This window comes from Castanea sativa, chromosome 4, assembly GCF_040712315.1.
Source record: "Castanea sativa cultivar Marrone di Chiusa Pesio chromosome 4, ASM4071231v1".
Lineage (NCBI taxonomy): Eukaryota > Viridiplantae > Streptophyta > Magnoliopsida > Fagales > Fagaceae > Castanea > Castanea sativa.
Genome location: NC_134016.1, coordinates 20,380,131 through 20,400,202, shown reverse-complemented (window position 1 = coordinate 20,400,202; position 20,072 = coordinate 20,380,131). Strand labels below are relative to the sequence as shown.

Sequence of the window (20,072 nt, the reverse complement as noted above, 5' to 3'; positions counted from 1 at the left end):
CAAAATCCTACTTTTGAATTTTCGAAACAATGCAATGTATGAGCTAAAAAGAGTCCAAATTTCAAACTTGATTAAATGTCAATTCAATGACAAAAATTCAAATTTATATTCAATAAACGCAAAATCAGAAAATTATAAAATAAAAGCAATGATAAAAAATAAAAAAATCAAACTAGATTAAATATCAATGTAAAAAATTCACACTAATTTCATAACAACAATTCACACTAATTTCTACATGGCTAAATTTACACTATTGAAATTCACACTAATTTCATAACAACAATTCGAATGCTCAATTTGTTAAAAAAAATCATTTTTTTTATTTATTTACTCATTTTCCAAACAACCAAACAGAATAATATACATTCTTCATTGAAATGACAAATGATCATTTCCTACCTAAAACCTCAAATTTTTTTTCTCGGAAACCAAACATGAATCACCAAAACCCAAAAAGATCCAAAATTGAAAAATGAAAAACCCTGGGTAACATCATGAAATTCCAAAATCTAAAATTGGAGAGAGAGAGAGAGAGAGAGAGAGAGAGAGGAATCTAAGAAGCAAAAACGACAACGTATTAAGTAGAGAGAGAGAGTACCTTCGCATGGTGGGTCAATGGGAGCAGTACTGAGAGAGGAAACTATTTGAGTGACTAATTTGGGTGTGAGAGTGAGTGATTTTGAAAGTTTCAGATTGAGTGATTTACTCGAATGAGTGAGTGAGTTTGAGAGGGCGGAGTGAAGTGTTTGAGTGAGTGAGAGCGTTTGACTGAGAGTGTGTGTTTGAACTTTGAGAGTGTTTGAGTGAGGTGTTTAAAAGTTTGTTTTTGGTATATGGTTTGCAGATTTCGAGTCTTATAAACTCGATTTTTACGTGGCTTAATTTGCTCCACGTGGAAAATTTGTCCATATAAAGGTATCACAAAAACACTGAAATCGAGGTTTAGAATATAATCTCGAGTTTTAAAAACTTGAGATGTTAGTTTTCAACATTCCTTTTAAACCTGACAACAAACGAAAATGTTAGATATTTAATGCTAAATGAAAAGAAAAACAAAAAAAAAATCATACATATAACATTAAGGGTCTTGGCTTTCAGGTTGGTGCCGTGCGTGAACGTGAGGCGGCTACTTCCATATATATTCACATAACAATAATAAACCAATAAAAAAACCACCTTCGGACACCACCAAACCAAACCAAACCCACAAGGAGGTAACCTCCAATCTCAGGCCTACATTTCATGCAAAACCACCACCTCTGCTACTGCTAGGGTTTACTGTCAATCGCCATGGCTTTTCAAGGCAAGAAGCTCATCAACGATCCCAACGGTTCGCATTCTTCCTATCTCATCAAAATGCATTAATTTGTTTTTGCACATTTCCGTTTTGGGATAACAACCTCTTTATTAATTTTACATTTTTATAGTCTCTGTTTAATTAATGGGAAATTTTCAAAAATTCAATTAGCCAGATTTTTGTGTTTTTGACTTTAATAGCCTACAGATGAGATGGAACTTTTTTTTTTTTTGAGGAACCAGATGAGATGGAACTTAATATATTTGAATCTGATTCCTTCCTTCTAAGATAGATGGTTCACTGTGGTAATTGTAGGGTCTGTCTAGATGCCTACATTGATATAACGATACTCAGGAATTTTGCTAGGATCTTGATCTTCAACCATAGTCTAAATAGATGGAAACTGCGCTCATGTTTCGTTGTTTTTGGCACTGATTGTGTCAGTTCATCCATAAAGCTTTGTTGTTACCCTCTTGCCCATAAAAATTGGACAAATCTCTTTGGTCTTGTATCCGATGAGGATTGAAGTTAATTACAAGTTGAGTCACTCAAAACAAGTTGATGGCAATAGGTCATTTTCTAAAAGGAGAGTGATGGCAAGGATGATAACATATTAAAATTGAGGGATGAAATTGAACTCCAACACAGTGCAGGGAAAATATATGTTTGCTTTGCCTTTTTCAAAAGCAATTTTAAGAAGCACTCTTCCTTATCAATATCTGCGTTTTCTTGGTTTTAGAAGATGGAAGGACTGGTTTTGGTACTGATTAAGAAAGTAGCCCTGAAGGCTAAATCTTGTATTATCGTTATCTTTTTATTTTTTGGGCTGCTGGGGGGTGTTCTCTTTTCTATTTTAGTTTTAAATCAATTCAAAACCTTAGAAACTAAAACCTTTACTCAGCTTAATCTAATATAACTACATGGCATATCAAGCTTAGAAACAATGGAGAATTAGAGAATGCTTTATAGCATTTGGTGTTTTCTGCTGCCAGGGGAGGGGAGGGAATTTGCACTGTTGTTCCCTCTTGTAGTCCTTGTCTCTAATATGTCAATGTGAAAGTTTATAGTGATTGAATAGGCAATGAGCTTTTTCAATTGCTATCATATTTCACTTTGACATCTTAGAGGTAAATTGAAGAGGCAATTAGCTTTGATTACTTATCCAAAAATAAAAAGGCAAATGGTGTTGTACGGAAAGCCACAACAGGGTTGAAAAAGTGATAAAAGCAAGTTGATAATATTTGTTTGTAATTGTTTCAAGTACAAATTGTTCATCATTGTGAGCAAGATATACTTTTATTTAATAAAATTTCCAATTACCTGTCAATAAATGTGTGTGGTTCATGGCCTAGATTGGTTAGTGGTATGAAATTAAATCAGAAAAAAGATTCTGAATCACAAAGAGTTTTCATTTCAGTTTTTCTTTTTCATTACATGTGTTACTTGTGACTTTCAAAAAATGGTTTGTTTGGTTCTTTATTGAAGTAAAATTTCAGGGTTTTAGTTTTATACTATTGTAAGTGTTGGTGCCAATGAGTTGTTGAACTAGACATCCTAGGTTTGATCCCCAATAGGAGTTCCCCTGGATTACCTGATACTTGGTTATGGTGGGTAGGTCATATATCCGTAAATTACTCCCTAGGGTTTGGTCCAAAGCGCCCTGCCTTGGTTAGCTTCCATATCATAAAAAAAAAAGTGTTGTTGCCAATGAACCCTGGCTCAAATCACATATCCTCCTCTGGGTCCTCCCATAAGAAGGAATGGAGGGTAAGGTAGGGGGTTCAATACCCACAAGGTGCATGGGTAACTTACTAATAAAAAAATAGTCTTGGTTCTCTTTGGCTTTGCTTAATTCTACAAGGACAAGGTAAGGGGAAAAAAGGAGCTTAAAGCTATCTTCCTTTCTTGGGAATTATTATGTCCTTTTTGTCTTTCTTTTGGAGTTATATATGGGTAGTTATGGAGTTGGTCTACGCCCTTGTGCAAGTACGTTACTCTTTTGATCTTTTGGGCTTGGCAAGTAACGTTGCAAGTTACAATAAAAGAGAAATGCAATGTAGTCTTTGCTTGTTGGAAAAATTGGGTTTTAATTGCTTGTCATTTTGGTTTCACTGTTGCAGATGTGGTAACTGAGTTCATCGAGGGACTTGTGGAAACTTATCCTGGGCTGCAGTACTTAGATGGTTTTCCGGAGGTGATCTTTGTCTCTTGAGTTTTCTTCTATAATCAATGAGAAGCAGCTTATATATATAAATGTAGAATTTATAATGATACTTTCCCGCTTTGTGGGGATACAGGTGAAGGTTGTGTTACGTGCTGATGTTTCAAGTGCAGCATATGATAAAGTTGCAATCATATCAGGTTTTAGACCGTGAAAAATATTAAATACTGTTTTGATTTTAGTGTCATAACTTTGATCACCCTCTCTTAAACTTTTAATATCATTTGTTTATAGTAATTTTCTAGCCTAGAACAGTTGTTAATGCATGTTTGATTGTTTTCCATAGTTTCCCTTGTCACTTGTACTGTTTAAAGAAGAAATGGCCATCGGGAAAAGTTATCCTTTCTTATGGATAGTAGCCTATTGCTAGCATGGAGATATTATTTTACTGAACACTAATTCCTTTTCTATAAATTGATATTGACCCGAGAGTATTTATTTGTGCTTGCCTTTCATTGCATTTTTTGTTTTGCAACTATTTTAGCCCATGGTAGGGCAGGAATCTAACAACTTGTAAATTAATAGTATCTAACTTATAAAACAACCCCTACATTCATAGAAATGGGTCTTGAAAATCACCCTTGTGGAAAGATTTTTATTTTTTTTCCCCAAGTATATGGGTCTTGAAAATCACCCTTGTCTGTTTGGCAAACAGTGGTTAGCTTTTTGCTTTTTATCTCTCCTTTTACCAAATAAGTAGCAAAGCTTGCTTTTTGTCTCACCTTTAGCAATTAAGCTACCAAAATTAGTGGATGCCAAATTGGTGAGCAGAAACAAGTACTAATTCTATTTATTTATAGGCCCGTAATATAAGGTCTTTGGTATCTTCCTTTTCTGATTCCTTTGCTGTGAGTTTTCCCCCTTTTTAAAATCTTAATAACAAAATTGTTGGTGAAGATTTGCAATTGTGGTTTTTTTTTTTGATAGGTAATCAAAGAAATATTATTAATGAAAATAGAAAATAAAAAATAAAAATACAAATTGTTCATGATGATGAACAAGAAGAAAATGATAAATCAAACAACAGAGAATAGGGACATCAGGAAACTAATCTAAGAGAAAACATAAACTCAGAGAGAGAGGAACAATCAGTAAAACCTCAACAACGAGACCACTCAAACAGACTACGGTGACATTAAACCTTTAACTCTTCCAAAGTCTTCTCAGTGTCCTCAAAGGAACGACGATTTCGTTCCAACCAAACAATCCACATCAAGCAACCTGGAATCAAATTCCAGATATTTGAAGTATTATTCCCAAGCCACTGATGCCAACAAAATAACAATCCTGCCACTATTCTTGGGATAACCCAATGAATACCGAAAGCCTGAAGCATAAAAGTCCATAAGGTATATGTAACAGGACAATGAAGAAGAAGGTGGCCCATTGACTCCTCATCACAATGACACATACAACACCGTTTTGCCAAAGAGCGGCCCTTAATCATGAGATTATCCAAAGAAAGAATCCGACCATGAACAATTGTCCACAAAAAGAAAGCCACTCGCTTAGGAACCTTTGGTTTCCATACACCCTTCCAAGGAAATAAAGAATCCTGACTTCCCTGCATCGCATGATAGAAAGATTGGGTGTCAAACTTACCATCTCCTTTGAGCCTCCAATGAAGAGTATCACTCCTTTCACCCCGAGGAATATGAGATTGGATAAACTCAAGGAGAGAATAAGATGCAGCTAGCTCCCAGTCTTCAAATTCTTTATAAAACCTTAAATTCCAAATTCTAACAATACCCCCTTCAGGAAGCCACAACACCTTAGAAATACAAACATCCTTGTTAGCTGAACACAAGTAGAGGTCAAGATAGAGAAATTTTAGGGTATTATCACCAATCCACCTATCATGCCAGAACCGGATACGAGTACCTTCACCCACTACAAAAGACAAATGCTTAGAATAGCTTTCCCACCCTTCATGAATGCTTCGCCAAAGACCACATCCATGAGCTCTCCTGCGTACTTTAGTACTCCACCCCCCTTACCCTTGCCATATTTTGTGGAGGGTTATCCATGAGCTCTCTTGCATGCTTTAGTACTCCACCCTCTTGACCTTGACCATATTTTGTGGAGATAACCCTCCGCCAAAGATGGGTAACTTCTTGACCATACCTCCACAACCATTTTCCTAATATAGCTTGATTAAAAGACACCATACTTCTTATCTCCAAACCGCCCAACTCAATGGGTAAACACACCTTTTCCCAAGCCACCAAAGGATGCTTGAAACTCCCCTCAGAAGACCTCCAAAGAAAATTCCTCTGAATGCTTTCCAATCTAGTAGCCACAACTTTAGGAATAGTAAAAAGAGATATAAAATATGTTGGGAGACTTAAGAGAGTACTTTTCAATAATGTGAGTCTACCCCCCTTAAATAAATAGAGATGCTTCCACCTTGATAATTTCTTCTCCATTTTCTCCAAAATAGGATTTCAAATCGAAGTTGTCTTAAACGAAGTTCCCAACAGCATCCCCAAATATTTCATAGGCAAACTGCCCACTCTACAATGAAGAATATTGGCTAGAACTTCTAAATTATTCACCTCCCCAACAGGGACAATCTCACTTTTCCCAGCATTAACCTTCAACCCCGTGAAAGCTTGGAAACAAGACAAAGCCAACCTTATGGACAACAGTTGTTCCCTAGAAGCATCACAAAATAAGATAGTATCATTAGCAAACAATAAATGGAAAATACACACACCGACATAATTCACCGCTCCCACACGAAAACCCCGAATAAGATTGCTCTCCTATATCTTCCTCAAAATTTTACTTAAAACCTCCATTATCAAAAGAAACAAGAGTGGGCATAATGAATCACCTTGTCTCAAACCATGAGAGTTTCCAAAAAAACGTTCGGGGGATCCATTTACCAGGACTAAAAAATGGACAGAAGTGACACAAGCCTTAATCCACCCCCTCCATCTCACCCCAAAACCCATCCGGTCCAACAGATGAAACAAGGCATCCTAGCTCACATGATCGTATGCTTTTTCAATATCAAGCTTGCAAACCACACCCGGTAACCGACTCTTCAACCGACTATCCAGGCATTCATTTGCAATGAGCACTGAATCCAAAATCTACCTTTTGCCAACAAAGGAATTTTGAGACTCAGTGATGAGATTATCCAAAACCGCCCTCAATCTGTTAGTTAACACCTTGGACAGTAGCTTGTACACACTACTCACCAAACTTTTTTTTTGATAGGTAATCAAAGAACTAATATTAATTAGAAAAAAAAAAGAAAAAAGAATAGTACAGGATGTTCATGATGATGAACAGTAAGAGACAAAGAAAGAAAAACTAAGGGAAGAATAATCTAAGGGAAAACATAAACTCTGAAAGAGACGAAGAATCAGTAAAATCCCAACAACGAGACCACTCAAAAAGGCTACGCTGGTATAAAACCTTTAACTCATCCAACGTCTTCTCCGTGTTCTCAAAGGAGCGACGATTCCGTTCCAACCAAACAATCCACATTAAACACCCTGGAATCAAATTCCAAATATTTGAGTTAAGCTTCCCAAGCCACTGATGCCAACAAGATAACAACCCCGTCACTGATCTTGGCATAACCTAGTGAATACCAAAAGCTTGAAGTATAAGAGTCCATAAGGTATGTGAAACAGTACAATGAAGAAGAAGGTGGTCTACTGACTCCCCATCATAACAACACTTATAACACCGATTTACCAAGGAGCGATGACCCCTAATCATGAGATTATCCAATGTGAGAATCCGACCGTGTACAGCTGTCCACAAGAAGAAAGCTACTCGCTTAGGAACCTTTGGTTTCCAGACACCCTTCTAAGGAAACAAAAAATTCGAGGAACCCTAAATTGCTCGGTAATAAGAGCGGGTATCAAACTTACCATTGCCTTTGAGCCGCCAACAAAGAGTATCCCTCCTATCCCCCCGAGGAATATGAGGTTGGATAAAATGAATAAGAGAAAAAGAAGCAGCTAGCTCCCAATCTTCAAAAGCTCTAAAGAACCTTAAATTCCACACTTTAGTAGTACCTCCTTCCGGAAGCCACAAAACCTCAGAAATGCAAGCATCCTTGGCAACTGAACACACATAGAGCTCAAGGTAGAGATCTTTTAGGGCATAATCCCCAATCCACCTATCATGCCAGAATCGGATGCGGGTGCCGTCACCCACTACAAAAGATAGGTGCTTAGAAAAACTCTCTCACCCTTTATGAATGCTTCTCCAAAGACCACAACCATGGGTCCTCCTGCACACTTTAGTACACCACCCCCCTTGACCCTCACCATATTTTGTGGAGATAACTCTCCGCTAGAGATGGGTAACTTCTTGCCCAAAATGCCACAACCATTTCCCTAATAGAGCTTGATTAAACAACGCCTCACTCCTTATCCCCAGCCCTCTCCAATTTAACAGGTAAACACACCTTATCCCAAGCCACCAAAGGATATTTGAAACTCCCCTCAGAAGACCCCCAAAGAAAATTCCTCTGAATCCTTTCCATTCTAGCAGCCATAGCTTTAGGAATAGTGAAGAGAGATAAAAAGTACGTAGGAAGACTCGATAGAGTACTTTTTAGTAAAGTGAGCCTGCCACCCTTAGATAAGTAGAGACGTTTCCACCCTGATAGTCTCTTCTCCATCTTCTCTAAAATAGGATTCCAAATCGAAACAGTCTTAAAAGAAGTTCCCAAAGGCATCCCCAGGTATTTCATAGGCAAACTCCCCACTCTACATTGAAGAATACTAGCCAATGCAACTATATTATTCACCTCTCCAACAGGAACAATCTCACTTTTCCCAACATTGACCTTCAAACCCGTAAAAGCTTGAAAACAAGACATCACCAACCTTATGGATGCAACTGATCCCTAGAGACATCACAAAATAAGATAGTGTCGTCCGCAAACAACAAATGGGAAATCTGCACACCAACAGAATTCACTGCTCCCACATGAAACCCCTGAATAAGATTATTCTCCTATGTCTTTTTCAAAATTCGGCTTAAAGCCTCCATAATCAAGAGAAACAAAAGCGGGGATAAAAGGTCTCCTTGTCTCAACCCCCGGGAGCTTTCAAAAAAACCTTCAGGGGAACCATTTACCAGGACAGAAAAATGGACAAAAATAACACAAGCCTTAATTCACCCCCTCCATTTCAACCCAAACCCCATCTAGTCCAACAGATAAAACAAGGCCTCCCAGTTTACATGGTCATATGCTTTTTCAATATCAAGCTTGCAAACCACACCCGGTAATCGACTCTTCAACCTACTATCCAGACACTCATTTGCAATGAGCACTGAATCCAAAATCTACCTACCACCAACAAACGAATTTTGAGTCTCAGAGATGAGTTTATCCAAAACCACCCTTAACCTGTTAGCCAATACCTTGGACAACAACTTGTACACACTGCCCACCAGACTGATAGGGCGGAAATCTGTAATGTTAACAGCATTACTCTTCTTAGGAATTAAAGTGAGAAACGAAGCATTCAAAGACCGTTTAAACACAGAGTGTCGACGAAAGTAATCAAAGAAATCCATGACATCCTTTTCCACCACACTCCAACAATTGTGAAAGAAAGCCATGGTGAACCCGTCAGGACCAAGGGCTTTATCACCCTCCATCTCCCTTAAGACGTGTAATACTTCCTCATTTGTGAACTCCTTCTCTAGGGTCAACCTCTCCTCCTCTTCAATGCAAGCAAATTCTAATCCTTCCATAGTAGGGCGACCCAATTCAGATTCCTCATACAGCCCCTGATAGAAGCGAACTAACTGAGAGCGCACATCTGACTCATCCTCATAAAGAACACCATCCATCTCAATCCTCTTAATATGATTAGCATTTCTATGAGAGTTTGCTAATCTATGAAAGAAGCGAGTATTATTATCTCCTTCCTTCATATACAAAGCTCGAGATTTTTGTCTCCAGGAAATTTCCTCAAGAGAAGCCAACTGTTCTATGTTAGCTTTGAGTTGAATACGATGAATCTGATCCTCATTCGAGAGACCCCGCAGCTCCTCTCTCGCATCTAGACTGATAGGGTGAAAATCTTTAATGTTAACGGCATTACACTTCTTAGGGATTAAAGTGAGAAAAGAAGCATTCATGGATCGTTCAAACACAGAGTGCCGATGAAAGTAATCAAAAAAATCCATGACATCCTTTTCCACAACACTCCAACATTTGTGAAAAGAAAAGACGTGGTGAAACCATTAGGACTAGGGGCTTTATCACCCTCCATCTCCTTCAAGACCTGGATGACTTCCTCCTTCGTGAACTCCCTCTCTAAAGACAACCTCTCATCCTCTTTCAATACATGCAAAATCTAATCCATCCATAGTAGGGCGCCCAACCTCAGTTTCCTGATACAATCGCTGATAGAAGTGAGCTAATTGAGAGCGTACATCAGCTTCATCCTCATAAAGAACACCATCCACCTCGATCCTCTTAATTTGATTAGCATTCCTATGGGAGTTTGCTAATCTATGAAAGAAGCAAGTATTATTGTCTCCCTCCTTCACATACAAGGCACGAGACTTTTGTCTCTAGAAAGTCTTCTCTAGAGAAGCCAAATGTTCTATGTCACCTTTGATTTGAATACGATGATTCTATTCCTCATTTGATAGACCCACCGACTCCTCTTTAACATCTAAACCCATAAGTTCGGTCAGCAAATTCTTCTTTCTAAAAGCCAAATCACCAAACTCCTCCCTGTTCCACTTTTTTAAATTTGCTTTCAGAGTCTTTAATTTTTGTGCCAAAATAAAACTTGGAGAGCCCGCAAAACAGTACCCATTCCACCATTGCTGAGCTCTATCAACAAAACCCTCAGCTTTCAACCACATATTTTCAAATTTAAAGGCATTACAACCTTGTCGAACACCACCATCTTCTAGCAAAAGGTGGCAGTGATCTGAAATAACATGAGGAAGCACCCTTTGGGATGCATTCTCAAATTGTTCCTCCCATTCTAGAGAAACCAATGCCCTGTCAATTCTTGACATAGAGGATATACCAAAATCTTTGAACCAGATGAAAGAAGTAACGGTAAATCAACTAAAGAATTACTCTATAAAATCCAAGAATGCAAACATTTGTGGATGTATATGCTTCGGCTGTTTGGGATCGATTGGTTCATGCTAGGATCAGTTGTGGACTTATTATTTTGTTGGTATAATTGGTTTGGGAAGTATAGTTCTGATATTTGGAATTTGGTTCTAAGCTGTTTATTATGGACCATTTGGACCGAACGGAATCGGCGGTCTTTTGAGGATGAGGGGAAAACTGTGGTTCAGTTATTAGAACTTTGCCAATGGACCCTTTTTGACTGGGCTCGTTGTTGGGGTTTCTCGGATTGTTCTGCCCTTATGGATTTTCTTTCGTCTATTAGAATAGATTAGGGGCTGCTTTTGTCTTTTTGTACCTTTTTCCTTCGTTCACTACCGTGAACTCCTTGTATTGTTCTTGCTTTTCTTTTATTAATAATATTCTCTTCTTACTTATATAAAAAAAAAATGCAAAAATAGCCGGGCTAAAAGACTGGCAGCCAAGCCTCTCACTTGGGTACCTAATAACTAGGTTGCACCGACACGCCATTTTTGGCGATGTACTGGTGTCCGACACTAGAGGACACGAAACCGATACGACTCGCCGAACTCCGGTGTCTGAGCAGTGTCTTTTTTTTTTGCTTCTCCTACACGGCGCTGGCACGCCAGCAGTGAAAAAAGAAAAAGAAAAGAAAATCACAAATTTTGACGCATGGACTTACTAATACCATTGATTTTGTGATATACCCTAAAGCTTAAAGTCTGAGAAGTCATTAAACTAAAAGTTGAAACCTACATCTTAAGTTCTCAACCTACCCTCTCTCTGACCTCTGCTTGCTGCCGCTGCCCTCTGTCCCTCGCTGGAGCTAGATCGGGTTGATCAGCGAGCTCCATAGACGTCAACGCCGTGCCCTATCCCTTCTGATCTCTCACTCTCTCGGCGTGGACAACAGGTCCGACCTCTCTCTTCCCTCTCTCAGTTTTTTTTTTCCTAGATATTTGGGTGAATGCATTGAATGGGTGTACTGTTACTTATGAGTTATAACTCATAACGCGTTTTTTTTTTAATCCCACTCTCACTATCACAGTACAGTGACGTTATGAATTTTTTTTCCTTTACTCAGCCTTTTGTAGTTTTGTTTTTCCTTATAAATTATAATGTTTATTATGAATTTAGTGATTTTTGATTTTTTGTGTATTGCTATAGTTTTATTTATTCATTAAAGTTAAATATTGTAGGTGATTTTACTAAAATGAATGTAGCCTATTTAAACTTTTGGTTTGTACTCTAAACATTTTATGTGTATTATTGTACTACTTTGGGTGTTAGTTTACTTATATGTAGTTCTTACATAATTTAAATTCTAGACATAAACGTGTTTTATGTCTAAAAATATTAAAAAATATGCCTAAATATAAAATTTAATTAATTATTTAATTTCCGTGTCCGCGCCGTGTTGTATCCTTATTTTTCAAAAATTTCCGTATCCCCATCGTGTCCATGTCCGTGCAACTTAGCCTAATAATGTTGAAATCTCCTACTAAACACCATGCCATAGGCCACCTAGCACACACCCCTGATAACTCCTCCTACAAAACAGACCGTAATCCATCATCATTGGGGCCATACACACCAGTACAAGCCCAAACAAAATCATCCACCACCCTCTTAGTAAGACATTGATAGAAAACTGCCCAACCATTACATCCATTTTTTCAAATACCCTCTTATCTCAAATTAGCAAGACCCCTCCTGATGTCTGGACAACATCCAAAACTGCCAATCGATGAAAGGACTACCCCATAAACTCCGAACAAAAACAGTGTCAATAGAACTTATAAAAAGAAAAAAACAGTGTCAATAGAAGGCGCTTTAGTTTCCTAGAAACAAACAATATCACACTTCCACTGTTTGAGAAGATTCTCACAAACCTCTCTCTTTCGGGGATTGTTGAGCCCCCTTATATTCCAAGAAAGCAGTTGTAGAGTAATTTAAAGCTACCAACAGCCCCCACAGCATTTGAAGAAACTCTGCTCTTACTCCTAGAGTAGACATTGTCATAATTAGCATTAGAAATTACCCCCTTAAGCTCCCTTCACCTCAAGACATTCTTGTTCAAGAAGGCAAAACAAAGCCAAACATTGAGCTTCATGTTTCACAATAGGAAAACCCACCATATTACAAAAACTTTTCATCAACTGGGACACCCAATTCGAATTTGGTACAGTTTCTACCACCTGAGCTCCTTTTACGTGATCTTGAACCATCAACAGCTCAAAAAGACATGTGAGGGACTAGATGTTATGGATCATTGTGCTCAGTAGAAATGGTACTAACAATTAGCATGAGATTAGTCATTGGCAAACATCAACTTCCTATGAAGGTCGCATTCTTTTTGTGTACAGCAGCTTGGAATTTGATTCTTATGTTGGATAATCTTATGCGGAGGGGTTTGCTATTAGCGAATCAGTGCTGTATTTTCCAAAGGGAGGGAGAATCAGTAGTTCATCACTTTCTGCACTGTGATGTTGCCCATGCGCTGTGGGGGGATGTGCTTCAGTTGTTTGGGATTTATTGGGTCATGCCAGAGTCGGAGAAGAATTTTTTTATTTTTCTGGAGAAATTGGCTTGGGAAACATGGTTCGGATATTTGGAACTTAATTCTGGGATGCTTGATGTGGATTGTTTGGAAGAGAAGAATCGCTGCTCATTTGATAATTCTGAGAGCTCCATGGATCAATTAAAATCTGGGTTTCACTGCACTCTTTTTGATTGCTCTAGGTGTTAGGGTTTCGCTGATTGTTTTTCCCCTTTTGATTTTCCTATTTCCCTTGGACCTCCCTTTTGATTTCTCTATTTTTGTTTTTTTTTTTTGTTCCTTTGTATTCATTATCATGAACCTAATGCCTCTTTTTTTTGTTTAATAAAATTTCATCTCTTACTTGTCAAAAAAAAAAAAAAGGTTTGCTATGGATTGTTATCTAGTTAACGGTATGAACCAACTTATTTCACACAATTAGATGCCATTTCTGCTGTGCCTGATAGCTTTGACAATCTCCTTTCTACTTGGTCCGTGCATTTTTATTCATTATTTTTCCCTTCTCTATCCATGATGGCGGCTTTTTGGTGAGAGAGAGAGAGAGAGAGTAACACTAGGTAATTAGTGGAGCTTTTACTGGGTCATGGGTCATCCAAGGAGATAAAGAAGTTTGACTAAAACATGAGTCTGTCTAAAATGCACTTTTGTATGATAACAACAATATGAAAATTACACTCTTGTTTCATGAAAACTTTATACTTTTGAGGCAACGATGGGGCTTATGGGCCTTGGAGCTATGTTTCCAATCCATATTTAATTACTATCACTTTCCCTTTTTTAATATAATGCATGGAACAAGTCATTCTTGTGCATCAATTTATTATCAGTATTTGGCCTTTCACATGTTTCAAGATAGTCTGCTTACATTCAATTACTGCCCTGCAAATAAATTGCTTATCCTAGGGAGCCTTTCTTTATACTGTTCTATTCCAAACAGGAGGTGGAAGTGGGCATGAGCCTGCACATGCTGGATATGTAGGGGAGGGGATGCTGACAGCAGCTATTTGCGGGGATGTTTTTGCCTCTCCACCAGTAGATTCAATTCTTGCTGTACGATTTGTTTGTATTTATTCTTATATTTGGAAGCGCATATTCATCACTGTCAATAATTATATCACTCTTCTTAGAAAACTCTAATATAACCTGTTTTTTACTTTAGGGCATCCGTGCTGTAACTGGTTCGATGGGATGTCTTCTGATTGTCAAGGTATTTTTATTTGTTATGTAATATCTTAATTACTTTTAGATTACTACATCAGGGTTTGTGGAGGCGTCCTTGTTCTAGGTATCTAATGGAATTTCTTTCGGAAAAGTGATGCTGATTCTGGATACCCTAGACCAGTTAAAAAGAAAATATATAAAAAGGAGTGAGAGAGAGATTTTGCAAAGCTCTTCAAACCATGTTGGAACTGCAGTAAGCTTGGGAATGGTTTATGGCGTGAATGTGGTTAACTTGAATAGGATGGTTTGATTAATAGGAGTTGTTTTGTTTTTGTGTCTTGATTCATGGTGTAGTGATCTGTTATTGACAGAATTATACCGGTGATCGTTTAAATTTTGGTTTGGCTGCTGAGCAAGCAAAATCTGAAGGTTATAAAGTGGAGGTATTGTTTTCATTTAATTTTTCAATTCAAATCATCTTATATATGTTTAGATCCCTGAACACCCCCCCCCCCCAATACAAAGAAAGTGTAATAAAATTTCTTTTTTTGCACTTTGTAGACTGTAATTGTTGGGGATGATTGTGCTTTACCTCCACCTCGAGGCATAGCTGGACGAAGAGGATTGGCTGGGACTATTCTTGTTCATAAGGTTCACTCTCTCTCCCAAAACACATAACACAAAGGAGCTTGGTGTCATGTCCATTTGTGTGGACAGAGAATAGACTCCTTGCTCTTTTTCCCTCTCTCTCTCTCTCTCTCCCCTTATCCTTTTTCTGGATACTTCATATAGAAATTTTTTTATTCTTTAGTGTGCTTTTTCCTTGTCTTATTAATATTTTCCACAGTAAGATTCTTTTTGAATATTTTTCAATAGTTATTTTAATGTATGTGTTCACTGGGTGAAAAATTATGAATAAGGCTATTCATGAAGAGTATGAATCTTTCTTGATCATAGATCATACAGTCAGATCGTGGTTTATAAGTTCTTTGTATCATACAGGAAAATGAAAAGAAAAGAAAAGAAAAAGCTAAAATAAATTATTATGTCATAGTTTTCAATGAGATTCTTCTAGTATGCCTTTTTCCCCCTTTCAGAGTCATGGCTTGTTATATTTAATTAACAATAGAATCACCAGGTTATTTTTTTTTTATCGGTAAGTAAAATCGTTAGGTAATTTTTAAAAGTTTTTCCCCACTTAATTAGTCTTACAAATTCTTACCCTTTGGGAAAGACAGGTTGCTGGAGCTGCTGCTGCTGCTGGCCTTTTACTTGCTGATGTTGCTGCAGAAGCAAAATGTGCATCAGAAATGGTTGGAACAATGGGTGTTGCGCTATCTGTTTGCACACTACCTGGACAGGTTACATCAGATCGTTTGGGTCCAGGAAAAATGGAACTTGGCCTTGGAATTGTAAGCCAGTTTGAGTGCATAAACTTATCTTTGAGATAATAATTGCAGTCTTCATTTAGGTTTCAAAATTATAAATTTCTAGTTTAATCTAAAATAAGCTGGAGTTCATTCTCTGCTGAACATATGCTTAGTTGATACTTTTTGATGTATGCACCTTTTAATCTGGCTAACATTTGCTGGTATTCTCCATCAATTGCTTGGTTCTTTTTCGACTTCCAAAGTAATTATATTTCTTGTTTCATATTTACATATTAGGCATGCATGGTCTTTTCAATAAAATCATTCTTACATGTATAAAACAAAAATATTAGTTGTACTTAATGATAAATTACTAATTGTCTCAAAATCTTAAGTTATGTGAAAGTGAAGATTTTAATCATTTAACCATAATTTTAACATTTCCCCTAATGTGTGGGCCCAAACTCCACCTTAAAAAGTATTTTAACTTTTTAAATGGGAGGTAGATTGGAGACAAGGATTAAACTCAGGACTTCTTATTTTGATACCAGGATGAATTACATTGTTCCAAAAGCTTAAGCTATTAAGAAATGGGGAATTTAATCATTTAACCATAATTCTAACACTAAACATGCATTTATTTACAGCATGGTGAACCTGGTGCCGCAATGGCTGACATTCAGCCTGTGGATGTGGTGGTTTCTCATGTTCTTAATCAGATACTCTCACCGGTATGTCCAAGTATTTAAGGTTCAATTCTTCTATTAATATATAACATGCTCCTCTTACTGTTTTAAACAAAAACTAAATTTGTGTTTAATATAGCTTATTCCACAAAATTATGCCAATGATCTTTGAATCAATTGGTAATCCCTTGCCTATGAATAAGAGGTGGAATGGGGGGACGTCTAGTCCTTTGGCTGCCTCAAGGCTGGCTGGGTTAGATAACTTGGGTCATTGTTTAAAATTGGTATGGTTGTGCGACTGGTTTCTTTCTGTTGAAAGAGAGAGGAGAAGGGGAGGAAAAGGAGAGGAGGAGGGGGGTGGGGGGGTTCTTATACCCCATAATTATGAAGGTCAATATCCATTGTAAAATTAAAATTTGTGTACCTTTCTTTTATGGTTATTTCTTTCTGTTTTTCTATCATCCTTGTCTATGCGGAGAATTTATGCTTTTATTTTTTGTTGCTTACATGGGAAGTCATTGAAGTTAATTCTGTATATACTAGATAGTCTTTTGAAGAATTCTTTTATTTATTTATTTTTAAATTTTTTTTTGGGACAAATAATTTTCCTAGTTTCATTTTGTATTGTATAGCTTTGGCATCTTGCTAACACAAGCATTTTTATTTTTAAGTCTTGACAACATGTTTTAATTGTTTGAAACTTGTAGCTATTACTAGCAAGGTGATGCAAGAGGAAATGGGAAAACAAATTTATTTGATTTTATGTATTCAGGGCAATTTTGTAATTTTATAATATTCTGTAATTGGCTGTGCTTAAAGTCCATTAGATCTTTTTTGGGTTTTATTTAAGTTTGGTTATTTAGTTGGGCTTAGTAGTAAAAGCTTTAGAAGTCCAAGTCTAGTCTAGTCTTATTAGGGTTTTAAGAAATCCTAGTTCAACTAGGATTATGTAGTCCAATCTTATTAGTGTTTTTAATAAATCCTAGTTCAACTAAGAATAGGTATTAGACTTTTATTTAAAGAGTTGTAATGCTTTCTATTGAGATGATGAATATTTTCAGAATTTAATAGCTATGAAGCTTTCTTTATGGTTTGTGTGATGCAACCTTCTCTGAGGTGTGACATCAAGGAACCCTAGGTGTGATGCTTAGGAAGTCTAAGTGTGAAGCCTAGAATTTATCTTTTCTTTAATTTTACTATTCGTGGTTACTGTTCACATCATCGTTCACAGTAACTCAAATCTTGATTTTCACCTTGTTTCATCCCCAAACCCTACTATTCCCCTTTCCCATTGGAAATCCTATATTCTCTATCATTTTCTAGCCTATTCCCCACCAAAACCTAGCCCTAATTCCTCAAAACTGAAGCAATATCAGATCTGCCCCAAGAGTTCTAAATCAGGTATTGTTTGTTCCCCCTTGTCCCACATCACAAGGGATCAAGTGATAGTCTAGTGGTAGTTACACCGTCTGTGGTGGTTTGATGTCTATGGTTCGAACCTACCTTTTCCCTCCCCCACTATCAAAAACAAAATATAGCTATTGCTAGCATATTTGCAGAATCCATCTATCACTTCTCACAAAGCGAGGCACCTAGCTGTTAATGCAACTTCAGATTATTAGATTATTTTATTTTATTTTATAAAATGTATTAGTATTTCTTCTTTTAGATGAATGGTTTTGTGGTAGTTTATGTATCTTTACACCATGCATATATTTAAATTTTGAATCACATTGTATATATTGTTAACCTCACAGGTTAAGGTTCTTGACTCTCTCCCCCAAAAATGTAACAGCTCAATTTTATATCCTTTACTTTGAATTTTTAAACCCTGCAGGAAACAAACTATGTTCCTATTACACGAGGCAATAGAGTGGTGCTGATGATCAACGGGTATGTTGGATTTTCTTTAGTGCTTTAGATCAGAATTCATCTTATCAAGTGATGGAACATGAATTATTGTTCACATCATGATAATCAACACGATATATCAAAGAGATTTTATCTTTACACAGTTGAGTGGAATGAGTTTCTAGCTTTCCCATGACAATGTATTGCAACGCATCTCAGACAGAAATTTCAGAAAATTGTATGATTGGTTTTTATTTTTTATTTTTAACAATCAATAATCAATTTTTACCTATTGGCTACCCGATCTAATTTAATAATTCTCTTTATTTAGAGGAGAAAAAGGAGGATTCAGATTTGGAAATATCTTTTTCTCAGATTAGATGGTAATATATTTTTTGTCAATGAAAGCTATACTATTTTTTTGCTATACGTTTGTCAGAAGATTGAGAAGATAAAAAAGGGAATGTAAAATTCGACAATACATGTCTTTTAGACTTTTCTATGATCATAAGTTCTCTGTTTTTACTCTCCATTCTTCAATATTAAAAATTTATATTTCTGAAGTTTTTGTCAATGTTATGATGCTGAACTCTAACTCTAACAATCGATATCCAAACACTTGGAATTGGCTATATGAATTCTTTAGTATACTATGCTGCAGTTTTCCTCTGTACTGGAGTTTGGAGCAATCTCCTCTTCTTAATATGATAATGATTTACTGATAATAATAATCTAAAAAAAGTCTATTCTGCTAAGTTTATGTCTTGTTTTCAACAACCATGTAAAATACATATAATATGCCATATATTAGAGGAAATGAGTTTTGATAGTTAACCTGACTTGTAATACTCCAATCTGACCTTCCTGATCTTGGAAAATGTGTAAAAAATTGCCTTGCTTTCTAAATCAACAACCCCCATTCAGCGTAGAATAGCGATTGAGGAATGTATATCTTATCAATCATTTGTATTTGTTTCTAATGGGTGAATTTGGTATGGCTGGTTAGTTAATACAGGTAAGTGTGCTGTTTTGTAGTGTTATTGTTTCCTATTATCATATTTTTTAAAACTTAGAAAATTTCAGCTTGGTTTGCTTCCATATGATTGTCAACATTTACCAATGTTTGTCTATCCTCATGGTATGCCTCCATTTTTGAGGATGTTTTTCCTCCAATTCCAGGTTAGGAGCCACCCCCATAATGGAATTAATGATTGCATCGGGAAAAGCAGTGCCAAAACTGCAGCTAGAACATGGACTGGCAGTTGATAGAGTGTATACAGGGTCATTTATGACATCTCTTGATATGGCAGGTTTGTTATCACTGGCAATAGCATTTTATCTAATAAACTGATATTGTATTTTTTCTGAGTTTTTTTTTTCCTTCTTTTTTTCTTTAGGTTTTTCAATTTCCATCATGAAGGCAGATGAAACAATTTTGCAACGTCTGGATGCTGCAACCAAGGCTCCATACTGGCCTGTTGGTGTTGATGGTCTGTGAATGTGTTTGAACATTACTTATTTCCTTAATTTCCCTAAATTCATTTCTTCTATGTATAGGATTGTTTTTCATGAAGCCTATACAGTGGCATTAGCATCATGGAGTTGTTATTGATAGTGGTCTAGTACCAAAAGGAGGTCCACTTTTTAGTAAAAAACATTATCTTTGTGCGTGTAAGGTTCAAGTTCCGTTTAGTGTAACTCTTTAATGATGTTAAAGCACTTAATAATTTTCCTTGGATTAATATTTCTCCTGTCACTTTTGGATTATATGATCTCTTTATGTCATCATGCATGCTAAAAGTATACTTTTCTTATATTATA

General features: G+C 36.7%; 1 protein-coding gene across 1 annotated transcript in view; it reads left to right on the top strand.

Moving 5' to 3' along the window:
• The first annotated feature begins 1,164 nt into the window (after positions 1 to 1,164).
• Positions 1,165 to 20,072, top strand: part of LOC142631102 (putative 3,4-dihydroxy-2-butanone kinase) — a 42,000-nt gene continuing 23,092 nt past the window's right edge. The window contains exons 1-12 of the mRNA XM_075805182.1: positions 1,165 to 1,333; positions 3,421 to 3,494; positions 3,598 to 3,661; positions 14,121 to 14,233; positions 14,343 to 14,390; positions 14,716 to 14,787; positions 14,906 to 14,995; positions 15,583 to 15,756; positions 16,362 to 16,445; positions 18,238 to 18,293; positions 19,431 to 19,561; positions 19,649 to 19,741. Of these exons, the coding sequence (XP_075661297.1) occupies positions 1,294 to 1,333; positions 3,421 to 3,494; positions 3,598 to 3,661; positions 14,121 to 14,233; positions 14,343 to 14,390; positions 14,716 to 14,787; positions 14,906 to 14,995; positions 15,583 to 15,756; positions 16,362 to 16,445; positions 18,238 to 18,293; positions 19,431 to 19,561; positions 19,649 to 19,741 (1,039 nt within the window). The 5' untranslated portion in view covers positions 1,165 to 1,293. The remainder of the gene's footprint in view (positions 1,334 to 3,420; positions 3,495 to 3,597; positions 3,662 to 14,120; positions 14,234 to 14,342; positions 14,391 to 14,715; positions 14,788 to 14,905; positions 14,996 to 15,582; positions 15,757 to 16,361; positions 16,446 to 18,237; positions 18,294 to 19,430; positions 19,562 to 19,648; positions 19,742 to 20,072) is intronic.